Below are 15,138 nucleotides of genomic sequence, written 5' to 3'. Positions count from 1 at the left end.
ACAAATAAGTTTCTTAATACATATAAAAATATTTAATTAGAGGATTTCATTTTACAAATTATTTAGAAAACTTTGAATTTAAAAAGTTAATTAATTATAATTATATATTTAAACACCAAAATTTCCTTTTCAATCCCAGTAGATTTTAGGAATAAATTTTATCTCCGATGATTGGCAATTGCTTTGAGACTTTACAGAAAGAAGTTGCGAAACCCCGCCCTTTGCTTTGATTGGTTAATTTAGGGGACAGGCTAGTTTATTATGGATTTATGACGCTGATTAAGATCCTTTAAAGATCCGTTTCTTCTACGGACGGCTTTCGTCGGCGCGTTTAAAAATAATTTTCTGGGAAAAACTAATCATGCATGCGAAGTTCCTTACGTAATTTTAATTTATAATTTTAAAATGATGCTCAAATTTGTAAATTGCAAATTAATTTTGAATTCCGTGCGGCACAAGAGTATTCAAACAGGTAATTAATTAACTTTTTATTCATTTTTTTTCTTAGGTTATACATTTATGATCTTTTACTTCAGATATTATACACGTGTGTGGTTTTACGAAACAGGCTCAGTTATCTAATGTCACGATTATCGTTCTAGATATGAGAAATGACCTTAAATGTCATCCACGGTCGATAGCTTAACCATGTTATAAAAAAATTATTATTAGCTTATTTTTCTTATTTATTTATTTGAAACATACGGATAAGTATTAATTTACACATTCATATTTTTTTAAAATTTTGGTTGAGTTTTTAAATTCAAATGAGCATTTTTCTAATAAATAAGTGGCTTGGATTTGGATTAAATATTATTTAATGTAATACAGAATGTCCTGAATAAGTAACAGAAAATTAGTTCCCAAAAATCGGCGTGTAAAAATTAATTTGATTTTTTTTAAATCAACTTATTTTTAGCTTGTTTTTGGCATATTAAAATAAAATGTTGCCCTTCCTTATAATAATAATATAAATAAATATGTTTTTATTCATTATTATTACCTTTATTTTTAGTAAAACATTTTCTTTAAAGTTAAGAAAATGATATATAATATTGTTAATAACTGTAATAATGTTCTATTATTTAATAGGTAGTTTATCTAATTGCAAAGATATGGAGATTGGTAATTGTTCTGGAAGTGACAGAAGCTGTCATCCACATGGTTTGAGGTATGATTAATCACTGAGTTTTAAACCTCAGATTCCCCTGTTGATGTAATTAAAATTTGGGGGACTAAATTTTGCCTTGGGAAAAAAATGAAATTATAAAACTATGATAAATTTCTTCACTTCTGGAATAAAACTAATTTCTGTATTATTGTAAAATCAATCATCTATCATTTATAATAAAGTATATTGTAAGTTTACAGTAATATCAATTTTGAAGTCTTCATTAGTGGCTGAAATTCAATTACTATATTTAAAATTAGATAGTAATTATAGCTATTTTTTTTTCTGATAAACAAGAGATGAAAATTTAATATACCATATTGTTGGTAATATTCATCTTTTTAAAAACTTCTTTCTAAAATTATGCATTGCTATCTCTCTAGAACTCTTCTATGCAAATTTACATGGTTATTTTTTTTTAATTTTAACAGCTATATAAATTTAATGAATTGAGCTGAATCATGACTGTCACTCATATTACATACTTTTATTTTTCATTATTTTTTTAATCCATTCATATTTGCTTAGTATCATGCAATATTTCTAATTCTACTTTTCAAATATAGGGGCAGTAACAGGAGCTTACTGGAATAAAATTCGCAATAATGAGATTACTGTTGATAAAACTCAGTTAAAAGTCATTGAAACCTTAGAAGAATTGAGGGAAAAGTTGAAAACTTATGTTGTGGAAAAACCAAGCATGTTTTCCAAGGTATTTAATTCAATTTTGTTAAAGAAGACTATGCGAGTGATTTTTTTTTTAATCCAAAAAGTTTTTATTAGATTATAAAAGTACATTTAAAGGAGTACTTTTTTTATTTGTGTTATCATTTGAAAAGCATAATTTAGATTATGAAAAATGTAAATCAATAACCAGATAATATTTTACTGTAACTGACATTTAAAATATAGTATTGTAATATTCATGTAGAAGCCAGTTTATAAGGATATTTTTTGCGAATTTTTTTAATGAATTGATTCTTTAATAATAAAATGAGTGGTATTATTTTAAGTTTTAAAATTAATTTGATAAATTGTTTTCCCCTTCTTTAATGATATATGCTTCAAATCTTAATATATATGATAAATTATGTCATATTATATATATAAGTATGTCATATAAGTTATCCTGGATTCTGATGATTTTAAAATGTTCTTTTCATGTTAACATATAAAATTCAATTTATAAAGCTTTTATAAGATTGCTATTATTCTTTTATTCTCACCTTGGTACATTTCTGTGCTGTTTTAAGTTTAATTCTATTAAATACTTGAAGTTAGAATAATCTTTAATTAATACATTTTGAATTTTTTAGAAGTAAATAAAAACTAAGAAATGTTGATTCATGAAGTGTTTTGTCTTGCTATAAAAATATTATTTAAAATAACGTCCTGTTGGCTTTCAGAAATGATAATTTTTTTCTGTATATCAACCATATCATACCTTTTTTAATTCGCAATTAGAAACATAAGTATTTTTTAAATTGCTGTAGGATTGAACCTAAACAAAACAAAAACAAAAAAAAAAATCGTATTTGTTATCATAAAATGCCTACTACTTTAACTATCTGTTGTTCTTGTTTTTAAAGCTTTTTGGAAAAGAAAAACAGAAGTATCCAAAGGGTATCTATCTATATGGATCTGTGGGTAAGATATGCATTTTACAGAACATTTAAATTAGCATATCACTGACTAAAAGAAATAATATTTAAGGCCTAAAAATGTTAAAAGGAAACTAAAACAATAGAAGAAAGAATAAAATTTATTTGAATTAGTCATGATTGTCTCGTAATGTTTCCTTTCTTAATATTTAAGTACATGTATGCTTCTATACATAAAACCATCTAAAACAAAATGTTAGGAAAGTGTTTCAAATTTTTTTTATTTATTTTATCAATGGAATAATTGTTATGGAATAAATTTTGATATACCTTTAAAGTAAACATATTCTCATCCATATTTATCTGCACTGCCCATCAAATATGACTGAATAATTACACCACTTTTTGGAGAAATAGGGGTGTTAACTTGGCACATACAATGTTCAGCAAATGGTCTTGGCATTGTGATAGCAATGAGACAGGAAATAAAGTTGAGTCCTAATGCCTGTCATTGACAACAAAGTAACCCTTTCCATAAGAGGCACATCCCATTATAAGCAAGCAGTAACTCAGCCCCATGCAGTGTCTATGCCCACCAGAGTGGTGAGAAACCCCACAATACCATATGCTTCTCATTTCCCCCTTAGCAGGGTGAAATAATGATATAAAGTAGGGGCAAGTCTCTCTCCACAGGAATCTCCTGTATAAGTATAGAAATGTTCTAAAAATCTGAGAAGGTTAACAGTATATGCTGTAAACCATGAGAAAATGTTAAAGTCTGGAATGTAAATGTGGGGCATTGCTATATTTATTTTTAAAGTCAGTTTTGGTCTTTTGAACTAATTAGTTATTTTAATGCTTCATATCTTGATTTGGTTGTAATACAACATTGACTTTCATCTTCAAAAAAGTTGCAAATCTATTTATTTTATTTATAATTTTATTAAACAACCATAACATATAGCAATTATAAAATTTGCTCTATCAAGCAGGTGAAATTATATTTAAAATAAATCACTAAGAAATATTTATCTAATTCTAATAAATGTTTTATTTTTTAAAAATATTTTTTAATTTATTTGGCATTATATTAACTTTATGTAGAATATTTTGGTAATTTTTTTTTTTTTTTTTGAGGGGAGTATCATTTTTAAATTTCTTTCTTTTTTCTTTTTTTTTACTTTATTTTCTAGGTTGTGGCAAAACTATGTTGATGGATTTATTTTATGAAAATTGTCCTCTTGAGAAAAAGATGAGAACTCATTTTAATTCATTCATGCTGGATGTTCACTCTCGTAAGCTCCTTTTTCCAACATAGAAATTCCTTTAAAATAGTTTTATTATATTGAAATAATGTATTCCTTTAGTTATGAAGTTTTGAGTGATTCACAATTATTATTATAATCATTCTCATTTATTGCTACTATTTATTTCACTTAGTAATTACTTTTAAATTGATTGAAAACATTGTGATTGAAAAAAAATCCATTCATCGTGCAGTATTTTATTCTATATAACGAAAAAAATATATATAAAAATAACTACTGTTATGGAGATATGCCAGTGTTCTATGTTTAAAATAATAATTTCTGTTTTTACTATTTTTTTTTTTAAATTTAATCCATGTATATTCAAATTATATTAGTTTTCTCTCTTTCTACCTTTTCAGGATTGCATAAAGTATTAGTTGGATAACAGGCAAAGCTATATCTAAAAATTGATTTTAAGATTGGGCAGCTGAAAAAAAGATCCCTGAAATATTAAAAAATTATTTTCTTCTATTAATAGTTCACTTTTATTGTAATAACAGCAGTAGCATTGTAGCAGAATTTAATAACCCTTCATTTTTTCAAGTTCATATAATAACTTTTTCACAAGAGAAAAAAATTGTTTCATAGTTAATTAAAAATTATTCTCAATAGGGAAATTCTTTTAATATCCCTATCTAAGTTAATATATCCTTGAACATATATCTGAAATCACCTTTTGATGTAAAATTAGAGATTGGAAGTAATATCAATGTTGCAGCAAAAATTACAATTTTCACTGCAAGTTATTCACAGCAAAATGAATAAGTAGTTGTTCTGAATTGGCAAACTTAGTTAACTAACAGAGCTTACTACTAATTTCATCTTTTTTCACGAGCTATTGTAATGGTAAATGAAATCCTATTTTTATCATAACATTATATTTAATATATATAAAACTGTGAAAATTAACCATAAATTATAATAAGAAAAGGTAGCAATAATAATTATTGTATTGTGACTATTACGAGGATTTTATTGTAATTATTTGGAATGAAATGAAACTTACAGTATGACATACAAAATTTAAACAGCAGAAGATTATAGTTCTTTATCACACAATAAAATTAATTTCAGCATTGTATAAAAGAATATTTTTTCTATAAATTTTTATAGTGATTTTTAAAAAGTAATAGACGTTAATTTAAATAAACTATGCAAATGTATTATATCTACATTTTTAAAGGATTCAAAACAAATTGTTATAGATTATAAATGTAATAAAGCAATTATAAAAAATTGGGATAAAGACCTTATGTTCTTCAGGTTATTAAAAAAAAAAATGACATTTGTTTCATTGTCTTGGATAATCCTGTACATTCATTACTTTGTTACATTTTTGAACCTTAAAATAAAAAAGACTGGTCTGTAAAATCTTCTGATTTTTTTTTAAAAATGCAGAATTTTTATTTTGTTGTATCATTCATCACTCTTTCTTTTCATACTTATCTCTTAAGTTAATCCTTTTGGAAAAAGTACTAAATTTTTAAAAATCTTCCCACAGATGATTTAATTCTTTTGATATGTATAATTCTCTGTAATTAAAAAAAAAAAAAGTGTGAGGAGCAAATTTTGTATGATGTTAAATTATGTTGAATTTTGAAAACATCCGTCTTTTTTAGCATATATTAGTGTGCATATAATTATGTTTTCAAATTGAAGATTTTTGAGAATATTGAATTGTACAAAAGTTTTAAGAATCTATTCTGTTTTAAAGAATATATATAAAAATAGCCCAGAAGATTATAAAATCATAAGGGTTTTTTTTTTTTTGACAAATATTATTTCTATTTTCTAATTCAAAATTATCTTAAATGTTTTCCCAAGTTTTAAATATGCTAAAAAATTCTCTTTTCAAACACTTTTATTACAAAATAGTTTTATGGAGCCTTGAACAAAAAATTATTTTTGATTTGTCAAGTCTCCATGAAACATCTTAAATTAATTTTTTAAAGTTATATATGTTTTTTATCTAGTAGATAGTAAGAACTTTTAAATAAAAATGTACATATATAAATCGCTAATTTTAGGAATCCATGCTTACAAAAAACAAACTCTGAAAAATACTTCCTCTGGTAGCAGAAAGAATCTCAATTATGATCCTATTGGTCCAGTTGCAAGATCTATATGTGATGACACCTGGCTGTTATGTTTAGATGAATTTCAGGTATCTTTCACTTTTCTTTTCCTCTGTTTTGATATTTAAGAAGATTTCTCTGTATTCAAATATTTTGTTAAATATATGTAATTTAGAATACTTATGATTTAGAAGTATTGCCAGTTGGCCTAGATTTGTTCAAAATTTAAAAATTCAATAATAAATTGGATATCAGACTTAAAAACTGTTTGAAATGCCTAATTTATTTAATACTATCAACAGTATTGAATTCAAGAATTGTACTATACAATTGAATTGAAAAAATTTATTTTTCAACAAAAGAAATTGAAAATAAAAATTATTAGAAAAAAGTGGGAAGCTTTAAATTTTATCTGTATCGTTACCATTCTTTCCTTGATTTAAATGTTAATCTAATTTATCAAATAAGTTGTATCTTTATAATATGTTTTAATAAAATATGTTTTTTTTTTTTTTTTTTTTTTTTTTGCCAAAGACTAAATTAATATTTCAGTCTGTGATAAATAAATGAGCAAATGTTTATAAACAATATGTTTTGGCTTTTGTTAATTTGCAAAATGAATTAGTTTTATTTCTGATTAAAATTGAGTATTCATTAGGTCACTGATATTGGGGATGCAATGATATTGAAAAGGCTTTTTACTGCTATCTTTGACAATGGAACTGTCCTTTTTGCTACTTCGAACCGAGCTCCTGATGGTAAATATAATCATTTGTTAATGTAGTTAGATTTTTTTAAATAAAATTACTAATAATTTTGCTTTGTAGAATTTTATTTTAATATAAAAAATAAGTAAATTATAAAACTGAGAAGATTAAACAATGAACTTTTTGGTTTGGAAGCTCCTAGGTGATTCATCAGAATCTCAAATTAGAATTTTTTGCACTTATAATACTTTTTCTTAGTACATAAAAGAATCAGAATCAAGAATGTTACATCAAATTTTATTTGATGCTTTCTGATCATAGCTTGTAAAAAATTCTATGTACAGTACTGTTTTAACATGTATTAATTTAGTTCCATGATCTCCTGTTGCAAGATTTTTGTCAGATGATTGGATTCCTATTCATCTAGTGTATTTAAGTTCATTCCAAGATATAATCCAAAGAAATTGTGGTATTTAAAATTTACTTGTTGTTGTTTTTTCAGTTTATACACTCAATGATTTAATATGTAGAACTTTTTTCAAATTCAGTAAAACATATATTTTGTTTTTTAAGAATCAAATTTGGACGACCTCAAAAATTTGCAACATGCATAATATAAATTTCTTGGAATCTTCCTGTAAAAGTTTTTTAAATTTCCAAGATTTAAAAACCTTACCAGTGCAATAAAATTACCAAGATTTAAAAACCATAGCAGTGACAATAAATAATATTATTAAAATTGACATAGATTATTCACTAATGAGCTACAATAAGTGTGAAATAAGACACTCATGCCAAAGGAACTTTTGAATTGGTTTTCCCAATGGGACAATGAATTTACACTGAATGAAATGGAAATTAAATTATTTATGTTTTTTCAAAATCCTGTGATGGTTATTTTTTAAGATTTTATTTTTTTAAAAAATGTTGAAAGCTATATGGATTGATTTTTGAAATAAGCTAACTGACAATATCAACTGGTAAATTTTTAATGGAGAAAAATGTTTTGCATTGCAATTGAGACAATTTTAAGTATTTTTTTGTATTCTAAAAATTTAAATCTATTTTGGTCTAAAACAAATGAAGTTTTGTTGTAATTTCAGATCTTTACAAAAATGGCTTGCAGCGCAGCAACTTCTTGCCCTTTATTTCTGTTCTTAAGGTGAGATATTAAATGTTTGCATTCTTTTAAACTGGAATAAGTTGAATTTTGTATAACTAATTAATGTGCAAACTTTTTCAGGAATGTTGTTTACCCATGTGGTTGGATTCAGGTGTAGATTACAGAACAAAGTTTTCTGGTTCTAAGAACAGATTTTATGTGTAAGATATTTTTTTTTAATCTAGTTTTAGATCACAAATTCCAAACTATCTTCTTTCAAATACTTGTTTATTTTACTGTCAATTTCATATTTAAATATTTTTTAAAAAAAAGACTTAAAAATTAAAATTTCATCCTATTAATAATATTTATGCTAGTTTATTGGTTAAAAAGTTGTGTCAGATAAAATAAATGTAATAAAGTAATATATTATATATATATATATAATACTTATAGTACTTTTATAGTAAAGAAGTGTTTAATGCCCATCTTTTTCTTAAATAAAGTATAATACATTGTAAGGAATAGGTGCAAGGGATGGTCAGTTGCATGATGACAAAATATTTCTGTATTTATCAAATTGACAGATATACAAGTGGGAGGGAAGAGCTTTTATCTCGGGTATATTTATATTTTTGCTACTGAATAAGGCATCTTATCAGTTTGAAATAATTATCTAGTTATTTAGATATGAATGCAAGACAAAAATCAGTTATGATATTAGCATAAAGTGAAATAAAAGAGAAAAATTGAGAAAGATATTTAAAAATGTGGAAGCTCCAGATTTTAAAATAGTTTATTACGTGAATACTTCTTTATACATAATAAAATACTTATGAAGTAAAAAGAAATAAGGAAAAGTACTTATAACCATTACTGTTATCTTTTTCTCTGCAACAGTTTACTGCTGTGTTTAAAATATGGTAGAACTCTGAACTGCAAATTTGTTGGCGTTATGAAAGAGGAAAAAAATCTTATTTAAAAAAAAAAAAACTGCTACCATTATGTTAAAATCAAGTCCAATTGAATATTGATAAATTTTCTCAGATAAGCTATGAAATTATGGCTAGTGGTTATAACTAAAAGTTGTAAAAGAGTACAATTTTCGTATTCAATTTTATACAAGAAGCAAATTCCAATATATGCTATACAAACATTATTAACTGCTACAGTCAAAAATCTGAAAAAGCAAGTTTTGAATATGCAACAATATTAATTAAGTTTTTGGTAATCTAATTTTGTATAGCCCTGATTATATTAAAAAATAAGTGAAACATATCTATGCTATGAAATTGTTTGGAAGAGAATTTTTTGTTAAGTTTCTTTGAATGTTGTTTCTTCAAGTCAAAAAAGAAAGAAGAGTTCTCTTATCGTCTGTGTATTATCGAATTGCAAAAGCTCTCCAGTAAAAATGTATTTCTTTACATGTATAGTGTCTTCTAAAAATAATTTTTAATAGTGTTTTTGTAGGAATATTTACTATAATCATAGCAATTCATTAAACTTTTTTCCTTTATATATTATGAAACACAAGGTCCTTAATTTATTTTTGTTTGAAAAGACTAATGATAAAAGTGATGTAATAATAAAATGTAAAAAAAAAAGAAAAAGAAACCAATTCCTAGTTGCTGATTTTTTTTAACTCTGTTTTACAGTCATTCTGAAAGTAATGCTACCAGAGTATTGGACGAAGCATTTAAACTCCTGGCTAGTCGAGAAAATGATGGTAATTTTTTTTAGTGAATCTTATTCGATACAATATATATATATATTGTTAGATCGTTATTAGTAGCTTTGTATTTTATTTCAATTTCAGTCATCCGTCCCAAAACACTGACTATCAAAAATCGTAATGTCACCTTACAGAAAACTTGTGGTCGTATTGCTGATTGTACTTTTAAAGAACTGTGCGACAGAGTAGGTATTGCTTTATGCATATAAAAAAATGTATTCAGTGATTACTGTTAATTTTGGTTATATGTTTCAGCAGTAATAACGATTGGCAATATTGAAAATGGATGTTGCATCTAAATTACTTACTGTTAAAATGCAGCCTTCCTTCAACATTTGGGCAAAATTCATATTAAACTAAACAGCACCAGCGTGTATCAATAATTTCATCTTCGTATTTGACTTTGAGGAAAGGAAAAATTACTGTCTTGCTTTTATGCTCCCAGAACTTATTTACGTTCTTCCTTTCTTTATTATGTTGTTAATTCTTCAGATTAAATGACTCGCACAGTTACGTAATATAAATTAACAAATAGCATAATTCCTGAATTAATCTTTTTATGCTGATTAGAAAGCTTTCATAAATAATATGGTAATAATAATATGATAACTTTCATAATTTCATATATAAAATTTTCATTCAATTTTTTTTATTTCAAAACATTGAGATTAAGCAATAAAGCACAAGTGAATGTTGAAGCAATTATATAGAAATGTATATCTTTGCGTATTAATATTTCTACAAAATATTGAAAACCTTTCATCAAAAAATGGTTTGATTGACTTACAACTGTCATTAAAATTCCTTTCTTTAATGAATTAAATGTTGTATTATTAAATTTTGTATTCATTCATTTTGGAACATTTTAGCCTCAAAATTAAAAGCAATCGCATGTCTGAATCATTGTTTCAATGTTTTCTGTCACTTAACTGATTCATATTTTTTCTTTTCCTTTTGTTATTAAGAATATTTCCGATGGATTTTTTTTCTTTCTTTGTAGCCTTTAGGTGCTATTGACTACCTTGTGATCAGTCAAGTATTTAATGTGGTCATCATAAGAGACATTCCTCAGATGACCCGACGGCAAAAATCTCAAGCTAGGAGATTCATCACATTAATTGATACCTTTTATGATAACAAGGTAATCAGTTTTTCTTTCATTAAAAAACTTAATTTTATTAGATGAATTTTTTAAAGCTTTGCAAGAGCTACTTTAGAATTTATGTAATAATTTTAAACTGTTGTGTTTGTGCGTCAACAAAAATAAAATGCAGACAAACTTACTATAAAACTAAATCTTATTACATTATAGATAATATTATCAAATTTACATCAATTTATTTTCATTCAACATTTTAGCATCGTTTTTAAACAACAAGTTCCAAAAGTATCACTGTTGCCAATCTGAATTTTACAACTATTTGCAAAATAAAATTCATAATTATTAAAATAATCGTTAGCTACTTTTAAATAAAATATTTATGATTTATGCCGCAACAAAACTATTGTCATATGATAAGCATTAGACTGTAATTGACATCACTCTCTATAAACTTGCATGTCATTCCTTAATTCATTCTTACAACCATTTATGGGAGGAAAAGGGAGCAGAATATTGCAACATCTCTATTTCATGGTGTTTCCCAGGATTAGGTTAAATCTTGTCACTCTTCATTTCATATGTAAAGTATATTCAATCTCTTTTCCTTTCCCTAAATTCCAAAACAAGATGGACTCACAATTTTATGCTTTTAGACATCTGAATATTGTGAATATTACATGTTTTGATTTTATTATAAACTGATTCAAATATTTTAATTTCATGAATGTGGCACAATTTAGCCAAAGATGGCTTTTGTGCCATAAAAAAACCCAACTCAACTCAATCCAAAACCAGATATTCGATTTTTATTTACTTTGTATAAAATGTTTTGTTATGCGTATAAAATTGCAACAAATTGAAGTAACAAAACATCTAAATGCAGGTCACCTTTTAATAAAGTTGGTTTCAATATCTCGTGTGTAAAATATATATATATATAATCAGAATGATTAAAGAATAACAAAGTTTCTGATGCAATTTGAATATTCTAATTCAAAATTTGCCTCGATTGTTAATTGGAGAGTCAGTTAACCAGTTTAAAAAATATACAACCATGACTTGCCAGTGAATTTTTAAAAAGATGGAAAATCCTAAAAGTAATGTTCTGATATTTAAATTATTTATTTTAATTTGAATAATTATATTAATGTCCTTTGTAAATTAAATGACTGCACAAGTTTCCTGAAAATTTCCTTTAAATTCTAAAGGGGAAAACATCTTGTAGTCCCCTCAAAATTTGAAGTTTTGAAAATCTTGGAAGTTGCTTGTTTTGTTTGTTTGATAATAAATACAGCCCTGTTCTTACTGCCAAAATGCAATAACTTTCCTTATTTTCTGTGAATTAAATGGAATCTTAATCAACTTGTAAATTACATACTTGAAACTAGAATATTTCTAATTTCTGAATAAATTATTTTGGATTGAGCTAAATAAATCATTGGTTTTGTTCCCAAGGACCTGAATCTTGATTAATTTTGCTTCTCAGATCTGTGCTAGATGTTGGTTACTTCCATTTCCATATGATTAGATATTGATTCTGTATTTATCAATATAATAAAGATTAGATCTGGAAAGTTTATTTCTAGCATCTTTCAAAGCTTCTATTTTTCTGTACCTATTTAAGAAATAAATCAGTTTAAAGTAAACTTCTATTAACTATTTACAACAATTGGCTAAAATTTTCCAAACCAAGCCTAAAATATAGTTAATAAGCATCTTTATTATGGATGAGCTGCATTTATATTCAGAATTAAGATGTGTGTTCTATTTATTGAAGAAATAGAAATAATTGTAATTTGAAAAGAATGTAGTTGATAATTTCATTGAAATTAAGTCCAATTTTAACTGTGAAATCTAGGTTCGAGTTCTTTGTTCTGCAGAAGTTCCCTTGAAAAAGCTTTTTCTACCTGCTGTTACAAACCCGGTATTGTTTGAAGATGAAAACCGAGCTTTAATGGATGATCTGAATATTACAAAAGGAAGTGTAAGTAGTTTTCTATTTAATCTGAATACATCTAAACCACATTTATATCATGGCATTCCACTTAAACAATCTACTGACTTTTTTAAAATTTTGAATATAGTTACATCTTTATCTTAAATTAAAATGTTTATCATTACCTTATTATTTAAAATGTTTTTGATTAATTATGAATAACTTTTATTTATATACACTTTTATTTAATTTAGTTCATTTTTATAAAGATAGAATTTTGTTGTTAATTTTGCATTCATTTCTTGATAAATTTGAGTTCTGAGGTATTTAACACTTAATTACCTTTTAATTTAATTTTTGTTTCATTCAAGTGATGGCATTTGGTAATGAATATGAGAAAAATTTGTTTTAAGATTCCTTAATATTTATAATAATGTTATGAAATAAATGAGGAGAAAATTGTAGAAAATAAATTTTTAAATCTTAAAAGCATAAGACTCTGAAAATAGTTTTTTAAAGAAATGGTACCGTATAAGAATATCATATAAAGAAATTCCTAATATTTTTTTTAATTTAAATGTATAACAATTTGCTATAATATATCTATTTGCTTGAAAGTGTTTCAAACTGCTCCTTGTGTTTTTTACCATACTGTATTTATGTCCTTACTTTTGTCTATTATTTAAATATATACATTTTCTATATGTAGTATACTAATAAGAGCGTATTTTCAAAACTTTAATTATGAATTGATTTTCATTACAAATAAAGTTAAAGTTACAGTTAATATTCTTAAGATATTAGCAAATCATAAAGTTAATGTTAAATAGGCCGGTAGATAGCAATCAACTTTGCAATTTTCCTCCAAATTTAATTGGTCTGCATTAAGAGAATGATTTTTATGGTGTGAATTGTTTAATGGAAATATCATTTTAAATCATTTGGCTTAATGTCTAGCAATATAAATAACCATATGAATAAAATATTATATGCTTAATGAAATAAGTATTGATAATTCTATGTTTCTTATTAAGATTCTTACAATATATTTTTTTACCTTTTCTGTATCTGCATTCTACCGTGTATATTTTTTCAATTCATTAATTTAGTTGATGTGATAATCATAAGTTAATCCCCACGGTCAAAAAAAGTTAGTTTATTGGGATATTTTATTTTTTAACTATTAGATGGTATATATAATAATGATTGAAATCTTCCCATTATAAATTAATTAAAAAACGATTTAGTTTTGATATAGAGTGCTTAAGTTATATTGATAACCTTAAGTTAAATACTAGATAGCTAAAGTAAAGAGGGAAAAAAAAGTCTTCAGTAAAAAAAAAAAAAAGATGATTGTTTTAATAAAAAGTATTACATTATTGAAATATTGTAAATATGATAAATATAGCACTGCATTAAAAAATTTGAATTTTTTAGTATTGAATGTTATAACGTCATTTTTACCAGGCACATGATAGGTTTAAAATTTCTCCTTTTTCAGATTTTAAATATCAGTTTGGAAAATGAATTGTACAACTTCATCTATATTAATTCTTTATATTGGATCTGTATATATTTTGCTGTGTATTAGAAGATAAATAATTCAATAATGACTTTGTTTTATTAGGAAAATGCTGATGCAAGTCTTTTCAGTGGGGAAGAAGAGGTTTTTGCATTTGATCGCACAGTTTCCCGGTTAACAGAGATGCAGACAGATGAATACTGGAATTTGCGATCCTCCTCCTGATGTACAGACAATTAGTTAAGCAATAATAATTATGTTTAGTACAAACCACTCTACATTAGCAATAGTTTTTAACTTTGAGTAATATTTAGATCTTTATTTTAACTGTGATACTAAACAAGAAGGATTTTATTTGGGAAAAAAAAAACAATTATGTTAGTTATATACAATGGTTTTAACTGTACATTTGTTAATAAAATTTAGTTGAGCTTATTGAACTCTCAATTTATTTAGTCTTCCTACTCTTTAATGTGCTGGTGTTTTGTGTATAAAGAATATTTAAATTTTTTACGCTCCACAGATATTTAACAATAGAACAGGTTAACTTAATTAAAGCAGTTATTCCTGTTTATGAAAAATGGTTTGTATTAGTGATTGAAATGCTGAATCGGATTTGTTCTGAAATTGATTGCAGTTAAATTTGTCATTATTGGTTATTGTTAATTGGTTATCTTTAATATCATTTAGATATAATATCATACCTAGGCAATCAAAATGTGCTACTTTAATTGTTCTTACAAACCTTCTGTTTATTATGTACATGAACTTCTTTAATGGAGACCAGTTAAACTAAACAAATACTATGCAGAATCTTTAACAAAATATTCCTCTTTAGTTTTCAACCATGCAAGAAAATCAGTTAATCAACAATGCAATG

General features: G+C 25.2%; 1 protein-coding gene across 2 annotated transcripts; it reads left to right on the top strand.

Moving 5' to 3' along the window:
• Positions 1-253: 253 nt before the first annotated feature.
• Positions 254-14,693, top strand: LOC129969560 (AFG1-like ATPase). 2 transcript variants are annotated; one of them, XM_056084183.1, is made up of 14 exons: positions 257-472; positions 1,093-1,171; positions 1,738-1,883; positions 2,761-2,818; positions 3,966-4,067; positions 6,110-6,246; positions 6,816-6,915; positions 7,968-8,026; positions 8,108-8,187; positions 9,622-9,692; positions 9,783-9,883; positions 10,699-10,839; positions 12,659-12,784; positions 14,364-14,693. In XM_056084183.1, the coding sequence occupies exons 3-14, from the start codon at positions 1,872-1,874 to the stop codon at positions 14,481-14,483; spliced, it is 1,107 nt and encodes a 368-aa protein (XP_055940158.1). In that variant the 5' UTR covers positions 257-472; positions 1,093-1,171; positions 1,738-1,871; the 3' UTR covers positions 14,484-14,693. The 2 variants fall into 2 exon arrangements, with proteins under 2 accessions (XP_055940157.1, XP_055940158.1); XM_056084182.1 differs by lacking the exon at positions 1,093-1,171 and having other exon boundaries at positions 254-472.
• The last annotated feature ends 445 nt before the right edge of the window (positions 14,694-15,138 follow it).

This window comes from Argiope bruennichi, chromosome 5, assembly GCF_947563725.1.
Source record: "Argiope bruennichi chromosome 5, qqArgBrue1.1, whole genome shotgun sequence".
Lineage (NCBI taxonomy): Eukaryota > Metazoa > Arthropoda > Arachnida > Araneae > Araneidae > Argiope > Argiope bruennichi.
Note: the sequence above shows the minus strand (reverse complement) of the source record. Positions and strands in the feature narration are given on the sequence as shown.

What these genes read in the sequence shown, in the direction of transcription:
- LOC129969560 (XM_056084182.1), top strand. Translation starts at nt 406, where the DNA reads ATGATGCTCAAATTTGTAAATTGCAAATTAATTTTGAATTCCGTGCGG. An exon ending in TTCGAACCGAGCTCCTGATG is followed by an intron (nt 6,916 to 7,967) that starts GTAAATATAATC and finishes TTGTAATTTCAG; the next exon opens with ATCTTTACAAAAATGGCTTG. An exon ending in ATACCTTTTATGATAACAAG is followed by an intron (nt 10,840 to 12,658) that starts GTAATCAGTTTT and finishes TGTGAAATCTAG; the next exon opens with GTTCGAGTTCTTTGTTCTGC.